This window comes from Gracilinanus agilis, chromosome 4 (assembly GCF_016433145.1).
Source record: "Gracilinanus agilis isolate LMUSP501 chromosome 4, AgileGrace, whole genome shotgun sequence".
Classification (NCBI taxonomy): Eukaryota; Metazoa; Chordata; class Mammalia; order Didelphimorphia; family Didelphidae; genus Gracilinanus; species Gracilinanus agilis.
The window spans coordinates 382,784,056-382,799,326 of record NC_058133.1 but is presented as its reverse complement, the minus strand read 5'-3'; the positions used below and the strand labels follow the sequence as shown (position 1 = coordinate 382,799,326).

Below are 15,271 nucleotides of genomic sequence, written 5' to 3'. Positions count from 1 at the left end.
TATATATATATATATATATATATATATATTTTATTTATATTATCTAAGGTTCTATTCATCACCTTAATTTTATTCTTATTTATTTTTTTGGTCAGATTTATCTAGTTCTGAGGGGAAAATTCAGATCCATCACTATTATTATTATTTTGTTATCTATTACCATCTATATCTTATTTAGTTTTTCCTTCTCTGCTTTTTTTTTTTTTAAAACCTTTACCTTCCATCTTAGAATCAATACTGTGTATTGTTAAGAGTGGTAAAGGTTAGGCAACTGGGGCTAAGTGATTTGCCCAGGGTCACACAGCTAAGAAGTATCTTAGGCTAGATATGAACTTAGGACTTCCTGTCTCTAAGCCTAGCTCTCAAGCTACCTAGCTGGCCCCTACTACCTGGTTTTTTTTTTTTTTTTTAGTGAAAATAATTTTAGAAACTCTATAGAGGATGAATTAGAGAGGATTCACTTAAGAAAGGAAAACTTTAGGGTGGCTAATTCAAGTCTTACCTGAGGTACATAGAACATGAATTAGGGTATTAGTAATGTGAGTGGAAAGACAAGGATGGATGGAGGAAATGTTATAAAGCAGGGGTCGGCAACCTTTTTGGCCGTGAGAGCCATAAACGCCACATTTTTTAAAATGTAATTTCGTGAGAGCCGTACAGTGCTCACAGTGTGCTCCTGTAATAGTGCCTGAAAAAAAATTGACTTCATGGCTCCTGCAGAAAGAGCCATATGTTGCCGACCCCTGTTATAAAGGTACAATCAACAAAATCTAACAACCGATTAGATATGTGATATGAGAGAAAGGAGTTGAGTATGCCACTGAGGCTACAAATCTGGAAGACTGAAAAGACTGAGATGCCTTTGAGGGAATGGTAAAGTTGTAACAAAGGTTGAGTGACAGAGAGAGGGGTGAATTCCATGTTTAGGCATGCTAGACTTTTTATACTCCCCCCCGCCTTTTTTTTTAAAAACCTTTACCTTAGAATCAATACTATGTATTGGTTCCAAGGCAGAAGAGTAGTAAGAGCTAGGCAATGGGGGTTAGGTGGCTTGCCCATGGTCACATAGCTAGGAAGCATCTGAGGCCAGATTTGAACCTAAGACATCCTGTCACTAGGCCTGGCTCTCAAACCACTGAGCTACCCAGCTGCCCCCCTTTATTATATTCCTAAATGACATTTAAAATACCTAACAGACAGCTGATTATGACGGATTGAAATGAAGAATTGGGCTATCCATGAATTTTGGAGTTAGCTACATAAACTTGATAATTATATACATGGGAGCATATGATGTGACCAAGTGAGAGAGTACATAAAGACAGTCTAGGACAAAGGCTTGGGAGAATAATCTACAAATAGGGAACAGGATATAGATAATAATCCATGAAAGTAGATTTAAGAAGTGGTCAAAAAGAAAAAGATCAGTGACAAATTTAAAAAAAAAAAAAACAAGAGAAGAGAAAGCAATGGACAGTGTCAATTACTGAAGAAAAATCATAAAGGATGAAGATTGACAAATGACTGTTGTGCATAGCAAATTCTAAATTATGGGCTGCACTCGGTATCAACAAGGAATTAGGATTAGAAAGGCTACTTGCTGCAATAAGAGTAAAGTCAAATATAAATAACTTTGGCATTATCTACCATGCAGTAAATGACTAAGTCAAATATAAATAGCTTTGGCATTATCTATGTCCGTACTCTCTTCTACTGGCAGAGATAATGAGAAGTTAATGGTGTCAAATTCCCAATATTAAGCAAATCCTTCTTTAGATATAATGAACAAAACCATTTTAAAGTCAGATATTTTTGTCATTGGTCATTTTAATAATCCATCATACTGCTTTGCCCTAGCTGGTATAGCTAAGCAAATCTAAAATTTATTTCCAATAATTGTTAAGATTTAACTCAAGAAATCCACTGATTATTTTTTAAGTAATTCTTTCATGACTCGATTAAAATAGATAGGAGGGAGAAAACAACTTCATGGTAGCATAAATAAAAATATCCCTCTGAAATAATTCATTGCACTACTGTAAGCAAGAATAAATTTGTTTTTATGTTTACAATAAAGCTCAGATTAACAGATATAAAACAAATCTATGTCTAACTCCATTATCATTACTAATTATTCCTACAATTTTTTTCATGGTTTAGTAACTTAACAATTTTTGAAATATGAAGGTACATTGGCTTATGTCATCTTAGAAATATATGTGAATGCGTGTATATATGGCTGATGCCTACAAATAATACCTAGGTTTCCCCCATCTTCAAAAACCCTTCCTGTATTTCTCAAGGTACTATGAATGCTAGATTTGGAATCAGAGAACCTGAATTAAAATTCTAGCTCTTCTCCTTACTTCTTATGTGACCTTAAGCAAATCACTCCACCTGTTTCCTCATCTGGAAAACGAAGGGGTTGGACTACAGGTCCAGCTCCAAATCTGATGTCTAAATCCTAAGAAAGAAGTCACCACATACTCTTTTCTCACATCCTAGTCCCTTGCAATCTGACTTCTGTCATCACTCAAATGCTGCTTTCTCTCCAGTTACTAATCATATCTTCACTGATAAATCTAATGACAATTTTGTCATACTCATTCTTCTTGACCTTCCTTTTCTCTCTAGGTTTTCATGTCACTATTCTATCTTGGTTCTCCTTCTATAGGATTGATGATATTCTGAAGTTCCCTTTACTGGATTATTATCCACATCCTATCCCAACCATGGGCATATCCCAAAGCTCTAACCCAAGTCCCCTTCTTTTGACACTTCATCCTTAGTAAATGATCAAGAATACTGATTACATTTGTGTAAAACTCAAATGCACTTTGTTTCTACAAGAGAATCAGTATAGATAAATCACAGGCACTCAATTGTTATCTCAAATACAAAGTCTCTTGGTGACATATCTCTTCCAAATGCAAAGGAACACACTTATGAGTCAAACCAAACTGAGAAGATAGGATATCATTGACAGCACAAATTCAAAGGCTACAATATGTCACTAAGCAAGCTAGCAAATCCAAAAGTTATAGTATTGCAACAGTTAAATTCATTCACACAACGGTTAATGACTAACCTTTTTATTGTAAAACAGACACCTCCTCCCAACTTTCCCCAAACAAAAGCATCAATTAAAATAAGAACAATTTAAGAGAAATTATAGAGCCTATTTCTATCTGGATCAATAGAGTTAACTAAATTAGTTGACCTTGAGATCACTTTCAATTCTAGGGTTATAGTTATATAGTTATAGTTACTGGCAAATTCCTGGCCCCAATTATACCTTCTCTATAAATGAATAATAAAACTACCACCTACCTTGAATAGGACACTATTTCCAAAATTTAACATTAACAAAATATTTAAGCCTTTAAACTTCTCAAATATAAATCTTAAGAATAAAGCTGTTTCTCATGGTATATAAATTTAGAAATACATCCAGTTCCTATACCTGTTATTATATTTATGCAAATTCAGTATTAATAGCTTTGGACAAAAAATGATGTTATACTTACATTTCTATTATAGATCCCACTGATGTCTGTTATAATAAAACATCATCTTCACAGACAGTTAGTAAAGTTAGAGTTTTTTTTCCTCACTAGTGGTTGATTCTTTGTGTTGCAAAGGGAGTCCCTACTTGTATTAATGACTCTGTGAACTAAAGGAAATAAAAATTAAAATTAGAGAAATATGTCAGGAGATCATTTACAGAATGGAATACTCCCCAAAACACAAACAAAAGCAGGAAAAAGTTATGCCTTAAAAATAATAAATTGTTAAAAGTAACAAAAACCACATAAGTTCCTTTCTAAAACTGGCTGTAAATATTATATTTACATTTGAAAAACTAAATTCCAAGTGGCTAAGTAATCTAAATATAAAACGCAGACAAATCATTTAAAAATTAAAATTGATGGAGGGTACTTCAAGACAACCCTATCTACCAAGAAAATCATTAGGCAAACAAAGGATTAAAAAAAAAGTCAAAGATTTCAAATATGTAAAATTTAAAAGTTTTTGCATGACAAAAATTGGTACAAATAAAATAAGAAAATGTGCCAAACAAGGGAAAAAAATCTTGGCATCAGTTATCTCTGAGAAGAACCAGGGATAAGTAGGGAATTGGGCACAAAAGACCAAACCATTCTCCAACATTTAAGTGATAGAAAGCTATGAATAGATTTCAAGAAAACTGTTAGCTTTCAAAAACCATATAAAAGTTCATTATAATACATTAATAACTGGAAATAAAAATTAAAACTCTTGAGGTTTTGTCAAATTGACAAAGAAGAAAAAAGATGGAATAGATGTTGAAAGATATGAGATGACAGGCATGCTGATACACTGTTAGTGGAGGTGTGAATTGGTCCAACTCTGGAATAGAAATTGAAATTAAGAAGTGTGACTAAACTGTTCATGGCCTTTCACATAGGAATTTTACTACTAAGCATTCACTATGAGAGGATGTCAAAGGCAGAAAAAATATATATCTGTATGGGTACTTTTGTTGATAGCAAAACCTAGCAACAAAATGGGTGTTCATCAAATGGGGAAAGGCTAGAAAAACTATGGCATATGAATTTAATATGTTATTGTGCTTAAAAAATATGGGTGTGTATACATACTCACAAATGAGGGACTCAGGAAAACACAGAAAGACACCAATGAAATGATTATAAAGCAAAGCAAGCAGAACCAGAACGATATAAGCAGCTACCATTACTAGCATAAACAGACAGAAATCCACTAAAAGAAGGTCAAATTCTGATTGCAATGACCAATCTCAGCCCCATAGAAATGATGCTGAAAAACAATTCCTGCCTTTCAGGAGATAGAGGACTTCAGGTATGGAATATGGTATATCCACTATTAAATGTTTCGGTTTGTTGGTTTTGCTTAAATGTTTTTGTTACGAGGTAGGATTCAGGGGGAGTAGGAGAGGGAGCTCCCCACAAAGTTAAGAGGGAATAATTATAATATTAAAAAGCATTAATAAAACTTAAATTTAAAAAGTTTCCTGAATAAGATTAGTCCTTAGTCAAACAAACTGTAAGGAAGTAGAAAAATATTTATAGCTCTTCATGAGGTATTGAATTGGAATCTGAGGGGAATGGCTAAATATATTATATATGGCACATAAATGTGATGGTATACTACTTATTGTACTATAAGAAATGATGATGGGGATAGTTTCAGAAAAATGTGACCTGTATGAACTGATTCAGAATGTACAGAATCAGAATAATTTATACAATGATCACAATATCACGAAGACTTTGCAACTCTGATCTGTATAAAGATCAATCATGATTCCAGACAACTAATGATAAAAACAAGCTACTGTCAAACGCAGTTTTACAGAATGAGATATATATATGTATATGGAAATACATATACACAAATACATATATTTATGTATATTTTTTCTTTTTTTTTTTAGACATGGTCAATATAAACATTGTTTTGCTTAACCATACAGGGTTGTAATAGGATTCCCCTCTCTTCTTTCATTCTCAATTAGGGAAATGAGAGCACAGGGAGGGAAAAGTTGATTTCTGATGACTAAAAAAAAAAAAAAAAAAAAAAAGGATAAAACGTAATTTTTAAAAGTCTCATTTTTACTTTCTGGTTGAGAGAGCAAACTTCCAAAGAATTAGCCTCATTTATTTTAATTTCAAAAAAATTACTTAATACCTATTGTGTACTATACTAGGAACTCAAAGAGACAGCTATAAGAATACATTAAAAAACCAGTATCTGTCACTTAGTAGAGAAAATAAGACCAATCTTGGGCAGCAAGAGGACTGACTCAGTAGATAGAGAACCAGACTTGGACAGGGGAAGTTCTGAGTTCAAATTTAACCTCGGACACTTCCTAGTTCTGTGACCCTGGACAAGTCACTTAACCCCAATTGTTTTTACTGCTCTTTTGCCTTGGGACCAATATTCAGTATCAATTCTAAAACAGAAGGTAAGGTTAAAAATAAAACAAGTGAAAAAGAATAAGACCAAACATACAAATCAGTTAGGCGATATATTACAATAGTAATACAGCAATATCTTATTTAGGCAAAGGTTACTTATCTGGAAATCTTTCAACTAATCAGAACTTGCAAGCAAAAGCAGATCTCAAACAAACTAGAACTTTCAAAATGTATACCAAAGGGGGCAGCTGGGTAGCTTAGTGGAGTGAGAGTCAGGCCTAGAGATGGGAGGTCCTAGGTTCAAACCCAGCCTCAGCCACTTCCCAGCTGTGTGACCCTGGGCAAGTCACTTGACCCCCATTGTCCACCCTTACCAATCTTCCACCTATGAGACAATACACCAAAGTACAAGGGTTAAAAATAAAAAAAAAATGTATACCAAAATCAGACTCTTTACTCATAGCAGAGCCTACACAAACCATCTCTCGCTATCTATTTGCTCTTATTTTACACAAAATTCCAAAATACAATTATCTGATTCCTTAGCTGGTAGGAAATCAACAAAACCTTAGAAACTGGGAAGAAGAATGTGATCTGGGACAAGTAAGGACAAGTGATAATAGTAGTACCAAAAACTTAAAAAGGACAAGAATGAAAAGAATGTGACAGTATCAACCATTCCCAGACAAGCAACTCTATATATCAAAAGATATATCAGTAGCCCCTCAAGGTCATTACTGAATCACAGAAAAATAGTATTTGAGGTCTGTAAAGTTGAATTAATTTGTTAAAAGTTTAGTAAATTAATAAAATTCTAAGGGTTATTGGGTCACTTAGAAGAAGTAGGCATTATATAAGGAAAATGTTTGAAAACTAACTTGATGTGGAAACATGGTTCTTGCCTAATAACAGATTAATAATACCATAACACTTCAGGTATAATTTTTGTTATTAATCATATCCCTATTTTTATATGCTTAAGAACCTTCAGAATAGTACCCTTAAAAAAACCACCACCACATTTTTTACTAATTAAAATCATGATTTGCATCACCAGGAATTTATATCAGGTACAGTCTAACATTTTCCTCTTAAAGCAGCACATTTTAAAGGATATAATATTAGCACTTAATTTTTACACTTCATTTTTATCATATGAAACTAGCAAGTTGTGAAGGCTATATTAAAAGACAAATGTTTAAATTTAATGTATTCTTTTCAAAAGATGCCTTCCTTGCACTTATTTCCAAGCGTCTTCTTTACTTAATTACTCTATTTCTAAGAACCTTCTATTCATTTACTTAACTATTTCTGGTTTTCCTTTCTTTATATAATGTTGTTAATAATCATGTTATCTCTGGAGACAACTGAAACTAAGCATGTGATTGGTGCTTACTGAGATTTTCTAAAGATGAAATTTCCGTGAATCAAAGGGATTTCTTAAATTTTTTTAAACATTCTTTAGAGGATCCTTTAGGAGCCTCACAAATTTGGGTTCTTAATTTAGCAAGAGTATTGTGATCACAATATTTCTAAACAGATCACATGTGTAACTTTGTCTCACATACTATACAAAAGAATAAAATATCTTTGTTAGAGCACATGAGAATGAGGATAAAAAAACTTTTAGACAGATTGTAGTAAGTGGAGGTCCTCTTTTTAAGCTCTATAAAACAAAGGGGCTGTGATTTACCTACATAAATCACCAGTTTGAGAGAACCCCTACTGAGGCAGAAATAGCACTTTAAGATTTGCAAAGTAGTTTCATATATTATCACCTTTAGTCTTCACAACAATCTAAAGGATAGGTATTAACAATCCTCATTTGATCTCTCCAATATAGATTTCAGTGAGAAAATTCTAGACTTATCTTATAACTTCTATCCACTGATTAGTGTACTGTTTTCTTCTTTCATAGGGCTATCATTTAGGCCCGTCTCAATTTTAACAGTCACAGAGAGTTTGGTTTTGTTCCTATACATTTTCAACAATCTGAATATATTTTGTAGAAATCTAAAGATTATACCTAAAAGTCAAGGCATAGTGTTAAGAAGACCTGGGCTCAAGTCCTGCCTCTGACACACACTGGTTGTATAACCCTGGATAAATCATTTAACCTTTTATTAATACCTTAAGTAATTCCCTAAAAATGTAAGTTTCCAAAAAACTTCCAATTTCTATTGGTAGAGGAAATTTTCCTACCAGAATTTCCCCTACATAAATAAAATCACATAAAAATTCAAAACCATAAATGAAGATCTTGCCAAATCCCTGAAACAGTTCACAATCTGTATTACCAAGAATATTTCAATCTCCTCATGAATTTCCAAATCTTGGAGTTATAGTGGTTTTTCCAAAATCCACATCCTTGGATCACAGAGTAGAGGGTAAATATAATCAAAATCCAGCAAAACAGAATAAGTGAAAAGAGGACCTCTGTAGATCAAATATAAGATCCTTCTTTCATACTGCAGTGGTATAGGCAACTTAATATCACAAACTATTTCAAAACTGAAAACTGAGACACTTAAAAATATCATCTCCTTAAAAATGAACTGATTAATAAAATGGGCTGTGAATGATTTAGGTCTGCCTAACTTCAACTGCCAAATTGGCCAATTAAATACATATCAAGGGAGCAATCTATATTAAGAAGTCAATCAGCTATCTTGTCCAACATTTTACAGATGAGAAAACTAAAATCTAGTGAATTCAAGTAATTACTTCAAGTCACAAGTTAGTAATTAGCAGAGCCAAGAGAGTAAAGCCTAAAATGTAAAGCCACTATGATTTAAATCAGACAACCAATATATCAACAAAAGCCCCATCTTTACTGACTATGAGGGGAAAAAATAATCTCTTTTTACTTTAGACTGAATATACAAACACACACACATATATATTCATCTACAGTAAACCTAATAAGAGTTAAAACACAGATCTACAGAAATTAATTTGGTGATCTTAAAATAATCTAAGTATACTCTAAGGATCTTAGGAGAGAGATGGACTTTTGAACTTGAAGTGTCATCTGATATAAACTAAATAATATTTCTACAATTAATGCTATTTTAAAAATCAAAATTTAATTACAAAAGCAGCAATTATAACACTATTATAACAGTATTCTGATTAGGGGACTAATTAGAAATCTGTAGGCTATATACGACATCCCCTTCCCCCCATTCTTTTCTCTTCCTTTAGTGCCTGTCTGCATCTACATAAAGAGAGTATCATTAGGAAAGCTGACAGGAGAGAAAACTAAAATTAGATCCCTTTGTTCCTTGACATGGAGTCTTTACGAAAAAATGAAAAACAATGAAAATATATATATATGGACTCTGCCTTTAATAAAACAAATAGTTCACACTTAATGGAAAAATCATTTACACACACATAAACATACAGGATCATAACTAAGTGAACCACTTCAGATTAAATATTACTTACCTAGCATTATTGATTTTATATCACCAGTTAACTTAAAGATGACAATGTTGTCGTTTCCATTGAAGCTCTAAAAAAAAAAAAAAAAAAAAATCAAGGTATTTCTGTAAAAAAAATTAAATGTGTTGATAAGAGAAAGGATTGCTTTTTATCTTTTAAAATGGTACTAGTTAATGGACAGATATAAAATAATTTAATATCAAAAATGAATACTGAATATATAATTTGTTTTCTTCTGATTTCTCTAATGGAAAAGACATTTTTTTTCAAATGATTAAATTTTTTTTAAACTTCAGCAAATTTTATGGAAAAGCATTTCAACCTCAGTTAACCTGGTGAAATTAACATTGATTAATTTTTTTAAGATAGGGGTTAGCAAAAGCAAAGAGAAAATTAGTGTTTGCTAGCAAGTAAACCTGAAATTTCTCTCTCTAGTCTCTGAGGAGAAACACATCCTCTATTAGATGGAAATGAATGGCCTAATAAATGTTTCCATTTTTAGCTTCTACTATCATCTACTAAAATACTGGCTTACTAACATTTGCTAAAGTACAAATTATGTTTTATAGCAGAAGCCTTGAGTTAAAACCAATTGCAATTAACTGTTTTTTCAACTCTTTTCTGCCACTACTTAAACAACTAGAAGAACTTTTCCTTTGAAGTTTGATACTTTACCTTAATCTTTCTAATGAGGGGGACACATTAAGGGTGTAAATGTAAATCCTCTCTTAAAAATGTCAATGCTGTATCCTATTTCATAAAATTTTAAACTCTTCCCATATGCATTTTATTAAAACAAAAGAAATCAATTTGATGATCTGCAATTTTTATAAATATGAAAGGCTTTGCCAAAAAAAAAAAAAAAAGCTAGGTAACTTTGGGCAAGCAGCTTAACTTCTAAATGTTCTATCACCTGTAAAATAAGGAGGAACAACTCTAAATCCCATAATGTAAAATGAAAAGGTCAGACTAGATGACACTTCACAAGATCATCTGTAAGCTCCATTCTAGCTGTACAATTCTAAGATTTCTAAGGGCCCAGACTAGATAAACATTTAACAACTTTTCTTTGAATTTACCAAGTAGATCTAGGTTATCGGAATGTAATACACAGTCAATGTGACTCTAAAGTCATTTAATCTCTTGGGGCCTGTCTCCTCTTCTGTAAATGAGGGGGCTGGAATAAATCCCAAGACCTTTCCAGACCTAAATCTCTTACCTGTGATGCTATGATAAATAAGCTAGATTGTTTGGGGCAATATTAATGAGCCAGTATCTTTCTTATATACTACTCTTAACCCACCCAGTTGTTTAAAAAAAAAAAAAAAAAAAAAGACTGGGGTCATAAACAGGAACAAGAAAAAAGGCTCAGCAAAATCTCTTACCACTAATGGAACTACAACTCAAGCCATTCCCTATGGGAAGTGGGTCAGGAGTTTCAGTTTATATGAAGGAAAGCACCGAAATTATAGCTGTAGAATTTACACTAAGTGCAAAAATACAAAACCCTGTGTTCTATTATTCCTCCATCATTTCAAGAAATATGAAGTACATTAAATACATAATTAATTACTCCAATTGAAAATACGATACTCCTCTAGTTGACTCACATAAATGGGGGAGGGGGGGAGAAATATTCCCATTCTCCCTCTTATCTCTGTTCAATTTTTCTATAAGAGTTAAGTCTTATATGACCACCACAACCCTATGAAATTGATTAACATCCAACAAATACCTCAGGGACAATAAAAAACATAAAAGGAGATAAAAATCATTCCATGTTCCATACATTGTCCACAATTTCACTTTGGCCAATTCTAAATTCTCTAGTAAAACATGTATTAGATTTAGCACCACAATCAAATATATCATTTGCATAGAAAAATTAAAAATTCCCTAATTTTTAGAGTGCCATTAACACCAAATTCTTATTTTTCAAATTACTTAGTTGACCTATTTTTCAAGTCCCATAGCAGCTATTTTCTGCAGGGTTTTTTGGTACAAATTGGAAAAAAAAAATTGGGTAAATATATGCATCTGCTATTACCAAGACAATAATTCCATTTAAAAGCAATCTTCATTAGCCTTCTAGTTTCAGTGACCAAATAAAGAGCCAACTTTTCACAATCTTAGTGCTCTATTTTTAAAGAGATGGATACAATGGATACACACAAATGTAGAAGAAAAATACCTGGCCCTTGAAATGGCAATTATATATGGAAGATAGTGAGGATAAGCAAAAGTATCATGTATGCACTTCTAAAAAAAAGGCTTAAGGGACCACTTTAACCAAGCCAAATGACTCCTAGGAGGAAGCACCATCACACAAAAGTGAGTGAATGAGAAATCCATTTCGTTAGTCTGCAAATTCTGTCAGTATGTGAAAAAACTTACACATCTTCAGATTTTACCCATGAAGAGTTTTCCATCTCCCCGCACCCTCAAAATCTGTTATCTGTCTTTCTCCAGAAGCCTTCAGAGAACAAAATAAGCTACAATAATGGAAGAAAACAACACTCTTTTGTAAGAGACATGGGGGGGGGGGGATAGAGAGAGGGGGGAGGGAAGGAGAGGGAGAAGGGGGAGAGAGAAGAGAGAGACACACACACACAGAGACTGCATTCGGCAAACCAAAGAATCTCGCAAAAGCCTCTGCTTCATAAATACATCTTGTATTTTGAAACACCGTAAGAATTCTGCATTTCGGGAGATTTCTAAAAGACTGAACAGCTGCTTATTTCAACTCCCACCAAAACAAAGGTCTGCTAGTCCGCAAGGCCAGATTTAACCGGGAAAGGGAAGTGGGCGGACAAGCAGTCCTCCCCCGCGGGATGGATGCAGAGCACCGAACCAGCAGAAGCATTAAAAACCGGAGGGGAGGGAAATATTAGCACTAGTTTTCGAAACCAATAACAAGATCGCGCCCAGGACCATATTTGGGGCCTTGGTCATTATAACAGGGACTCAAGGCCGGGACGAAAACGAGCCTCGAGCAGGAAAGGAGTGGAAGGTGGCCTTCCCTAGCCTCTGACCGCGCCTACCCCAACCCCAGGTTACCCGCAGCCCAGGGACTGGGTGAGTTAGCGGCTGCCCCATACAACACCATCACCACCCACCCCACCCCCGCCAAGAAGCCCTTCCAGGCTGAGGCCCTACACCGCCCCGGCTGCAGTGCCCCCCGTGGGGCAGTATGGCCGCTGCTCCGCCTCTCGCACCGGGGACAGCCGCCGCCGGCGTCTTCCCCACGTCTAAAGAGGCGGCCAGGGGCGAGACAGAGGCCACGACCACGGCCGCCGCCGGGTTCTGGCCCTTGGAAACGTCTAAGGCAGGAAGAAAAGAAGCCAGGGGCCGGGGACGGCCTAGCCCCATCCCCGTCCTCCCCACGGCCGGTCGGCCGGCCAAGGTCCGCGACACAGTGGGGACGTCGGGCTTACGCACCCGAACCCCTTGCCCCTAGCCACCCGACCCCCTCCGGCCTCGAGCGCCCGAATCCCGGCACGTCACGGAGGCAAACGGGACAAGGAAGGGTGCGGAAAGGGGTGGAGGGAAGAAAGGAAGGAAGAGGTGACACTTGGGAGTTCCCTCCCACTTTCCTCGCGAACCCTTCTTGTCACAGCCCGCCCGCCGCGAGCCACCCCGACTTCTTCCCGGCTCCCACCTTTCCGGCCACAGCCGCGGCCACTTCGCAGTCTTTTCTCTCTGGCCAACAACCCCGCAGCGCGGAGCCTGTGGACGCGCGGAGACGTCACGTGACCGCACGGCGCGCCGGCGCGCCTGAGAAACCGGGGAGGGGGAGGGGATAGAAGGCGTGTCAGAGGCGGGGCCGTGAGGGAGCCAAAGGACGGTTGCGCAGTTCGCGTGCCTACTGTGCCCGTTGCCCCCCTCTTTCTCGGTCCCACCCCTCTTGTTCCCCTAATCCTTCGCCTCACTCTGGCCACAACTGACCATGGCCCAGCTGGTCTGTGTCTTTGCTGCGGTCGTCGCTGTTGCCCCTGCGTGACATCCTAGCTCTGAGTCGAGTCCCAGAAACCCGCTCCAGCATTGCTCTCTGTCAGACTATCCTTTCGCTGCCTGAATAATTCTAAACCCCCTGTTTGAATGTTTAGTTTCTACGTTTCAGCAGGCCGAGAGCAATGTTTTAGGGATGGGGCGTCCATCCCCTGGGCCATCTTGCATCTCCCAGAGAACCAGGGTGGGGATGGAGGTCTGGCGAGCCCATCCGGTAGTCAGTGGTTGGAAACGTATCTATGGGCTGTGCCTCAAGCCAGGGTAGCGGTGGAGTACTTGGCTTAAACACTGGCCTAGGGAAAAGGGGCAAGGCGGGGGAAGTTGGATCACTTCTTAGGCATGCAGCCCAGCAATTTTTTTCCTTGACCTCCGCAAATGTTTGAGATTCGGACTGGGGACTTATTTGATAAACTGGAGACATTTATTTTTTAATCAACAGAAAGGATTATTGTGGGGCCCTTAAGGTCAGCACCCTGGGTTCGGGAAGGATACCCTTTGCAAGAATGCAAAACTCCAGAAACTTAGCTTAAAAATAAAAAGAAATTTATTAATTTAGAAGGTAATGTTGAATCTGGAGGGGAGGACAGCATAGGTGGAAAGCTGCCCCCCCCCATAGCACATCAAGTGTGGGGTCTTTATGCTCTTTACAACAGTTGATATAAGGTTATGCACTCAGGCACAGTGGGGTAGTGGGTGAAAGTTTACCTGAAGGCATAGCAGGTGACCCTTGTAGTTTAGGGGACAGATGGTTATCAGAGATACAACTGGAAGGTATCAAGGCATACCCTGAAGGTGTATCTCTCAGTCTCTCAACTCTGTATCTCAACTCTGAAGGACAACCCAAGGAAAATATTCCTCTTAGGTTCTAATCAGGAGTCACAAGAATGTAAGGGAACAAAGGAATTTCCTGTGTACGATTTGTCTGAAATACTTATATAATTTGAGGTCTTTAGAATTACCATTAGTATCAGAACTGTTGGCAAAAAGCATGTCAACCAAGAATTATTTTTTTAATACCCATGACATTCTAGTATCTTACATTCATTTTAGTGGTCATTTGAATATTTTTTGGTAATGAATATAAATTTTCACTCCTTATATTTAAAAAAGTGGAAGGGAGAGAAATTAGCTTACTGTTTGTCTACTAGAGCCTTAGAATGGCAAATCACTACAAAAAAACAGATTCAACATTCAAGCTTACTTCCAATTAATGCTATTTTCATTTATATTTTTGTTAACTTGTTTTCAATAATTTCTCCCAATTATGCCATTAATAATCTATTTTCATCTGAGAAACCAATTTTTCCTCAGACTGATTCACATACTAACTAGCATTTATATTAGTTCTTTAAGATTTGCGAAGCACTTTACATGTTATTTGAGTTAGACTTAAATCACTATATAAGTAATCTTTTGAAGTTTGACTGCTCAAATAATGGTGCTTGGGTTTGTGGTTCTATTCAAACTCCTGAACTTTGTAAATCAATGGCAAAAATCACATGGTTTGTTAAAGTAAGTATGAAAAGGTAAAAATTCTGTTGGATATTTTTAGTCTCCTGTGTCTTAAATACTAATAATATATTAATAAGTCTCCCCCACTTTCAGATGCCATTTATAATTTTCCTCATTCTACCTTATAAAAATGTTAGTGTTTCTAAACTTTATTGAAGGTAGATAATTTTTTAGAAATAAAAGACATTTTTAAAAATGATAGCAAATGGCAGTTGTCAGACTCATTGGTTTAGTAACATCTGGAAAATTTTTATAAAAAGACATTTGCGTTGATTCTATTAACTACATAAAAACAGTTTTAACCCCCACCCCCAAAAAAGTTACATTATTTTAAATATATTACTTAAGGATTGATGTGTCCTTTA

At 36.1% G+C, this 15,271-nt stretch overlaps 1 protein-coding gene across 3 annotated transcripts in view; it reads right to left on the bottom strand.

Annotated features, from left to right (window-relative positions):
• Positions 1–13,090, bottom strand: part of RNF146 (ring finger protein 146) — a 21,701-nt gene extending 8,611 nt beyond the window's left edge. The window contains exons 1-3 of one of the 3 annotated variants that reach the window (XM_044676938.1): positions 13,045–13,090; positions 9,390–9,456; positions 3,528–3,673 (exon numbers count right to left, since the gene is read on the bottom strand). In XM_044676938.1, the coding sequence (XP_044532873.1) occupies positions 3,528–3,529 (2 nt within the window). In that variant the 5' untranslated portion in view covers positions 3,530–3,673; positions 9,390–9,456; positions 13,045–13,090. Of the gene's footprint in view, positions 1–3,527; positions 3,674–9,389; positions 9,457–11,780; positions 11,873–13,044 lie in introns of those variants that run through there. The other 2 variants (XM_044676937.1, XM_044676939.1) reach the window with 2 other exon arrangements.
• Between the last annotated feature and the right edge of the window lie 2,181 nt (positions 13,091–15,271).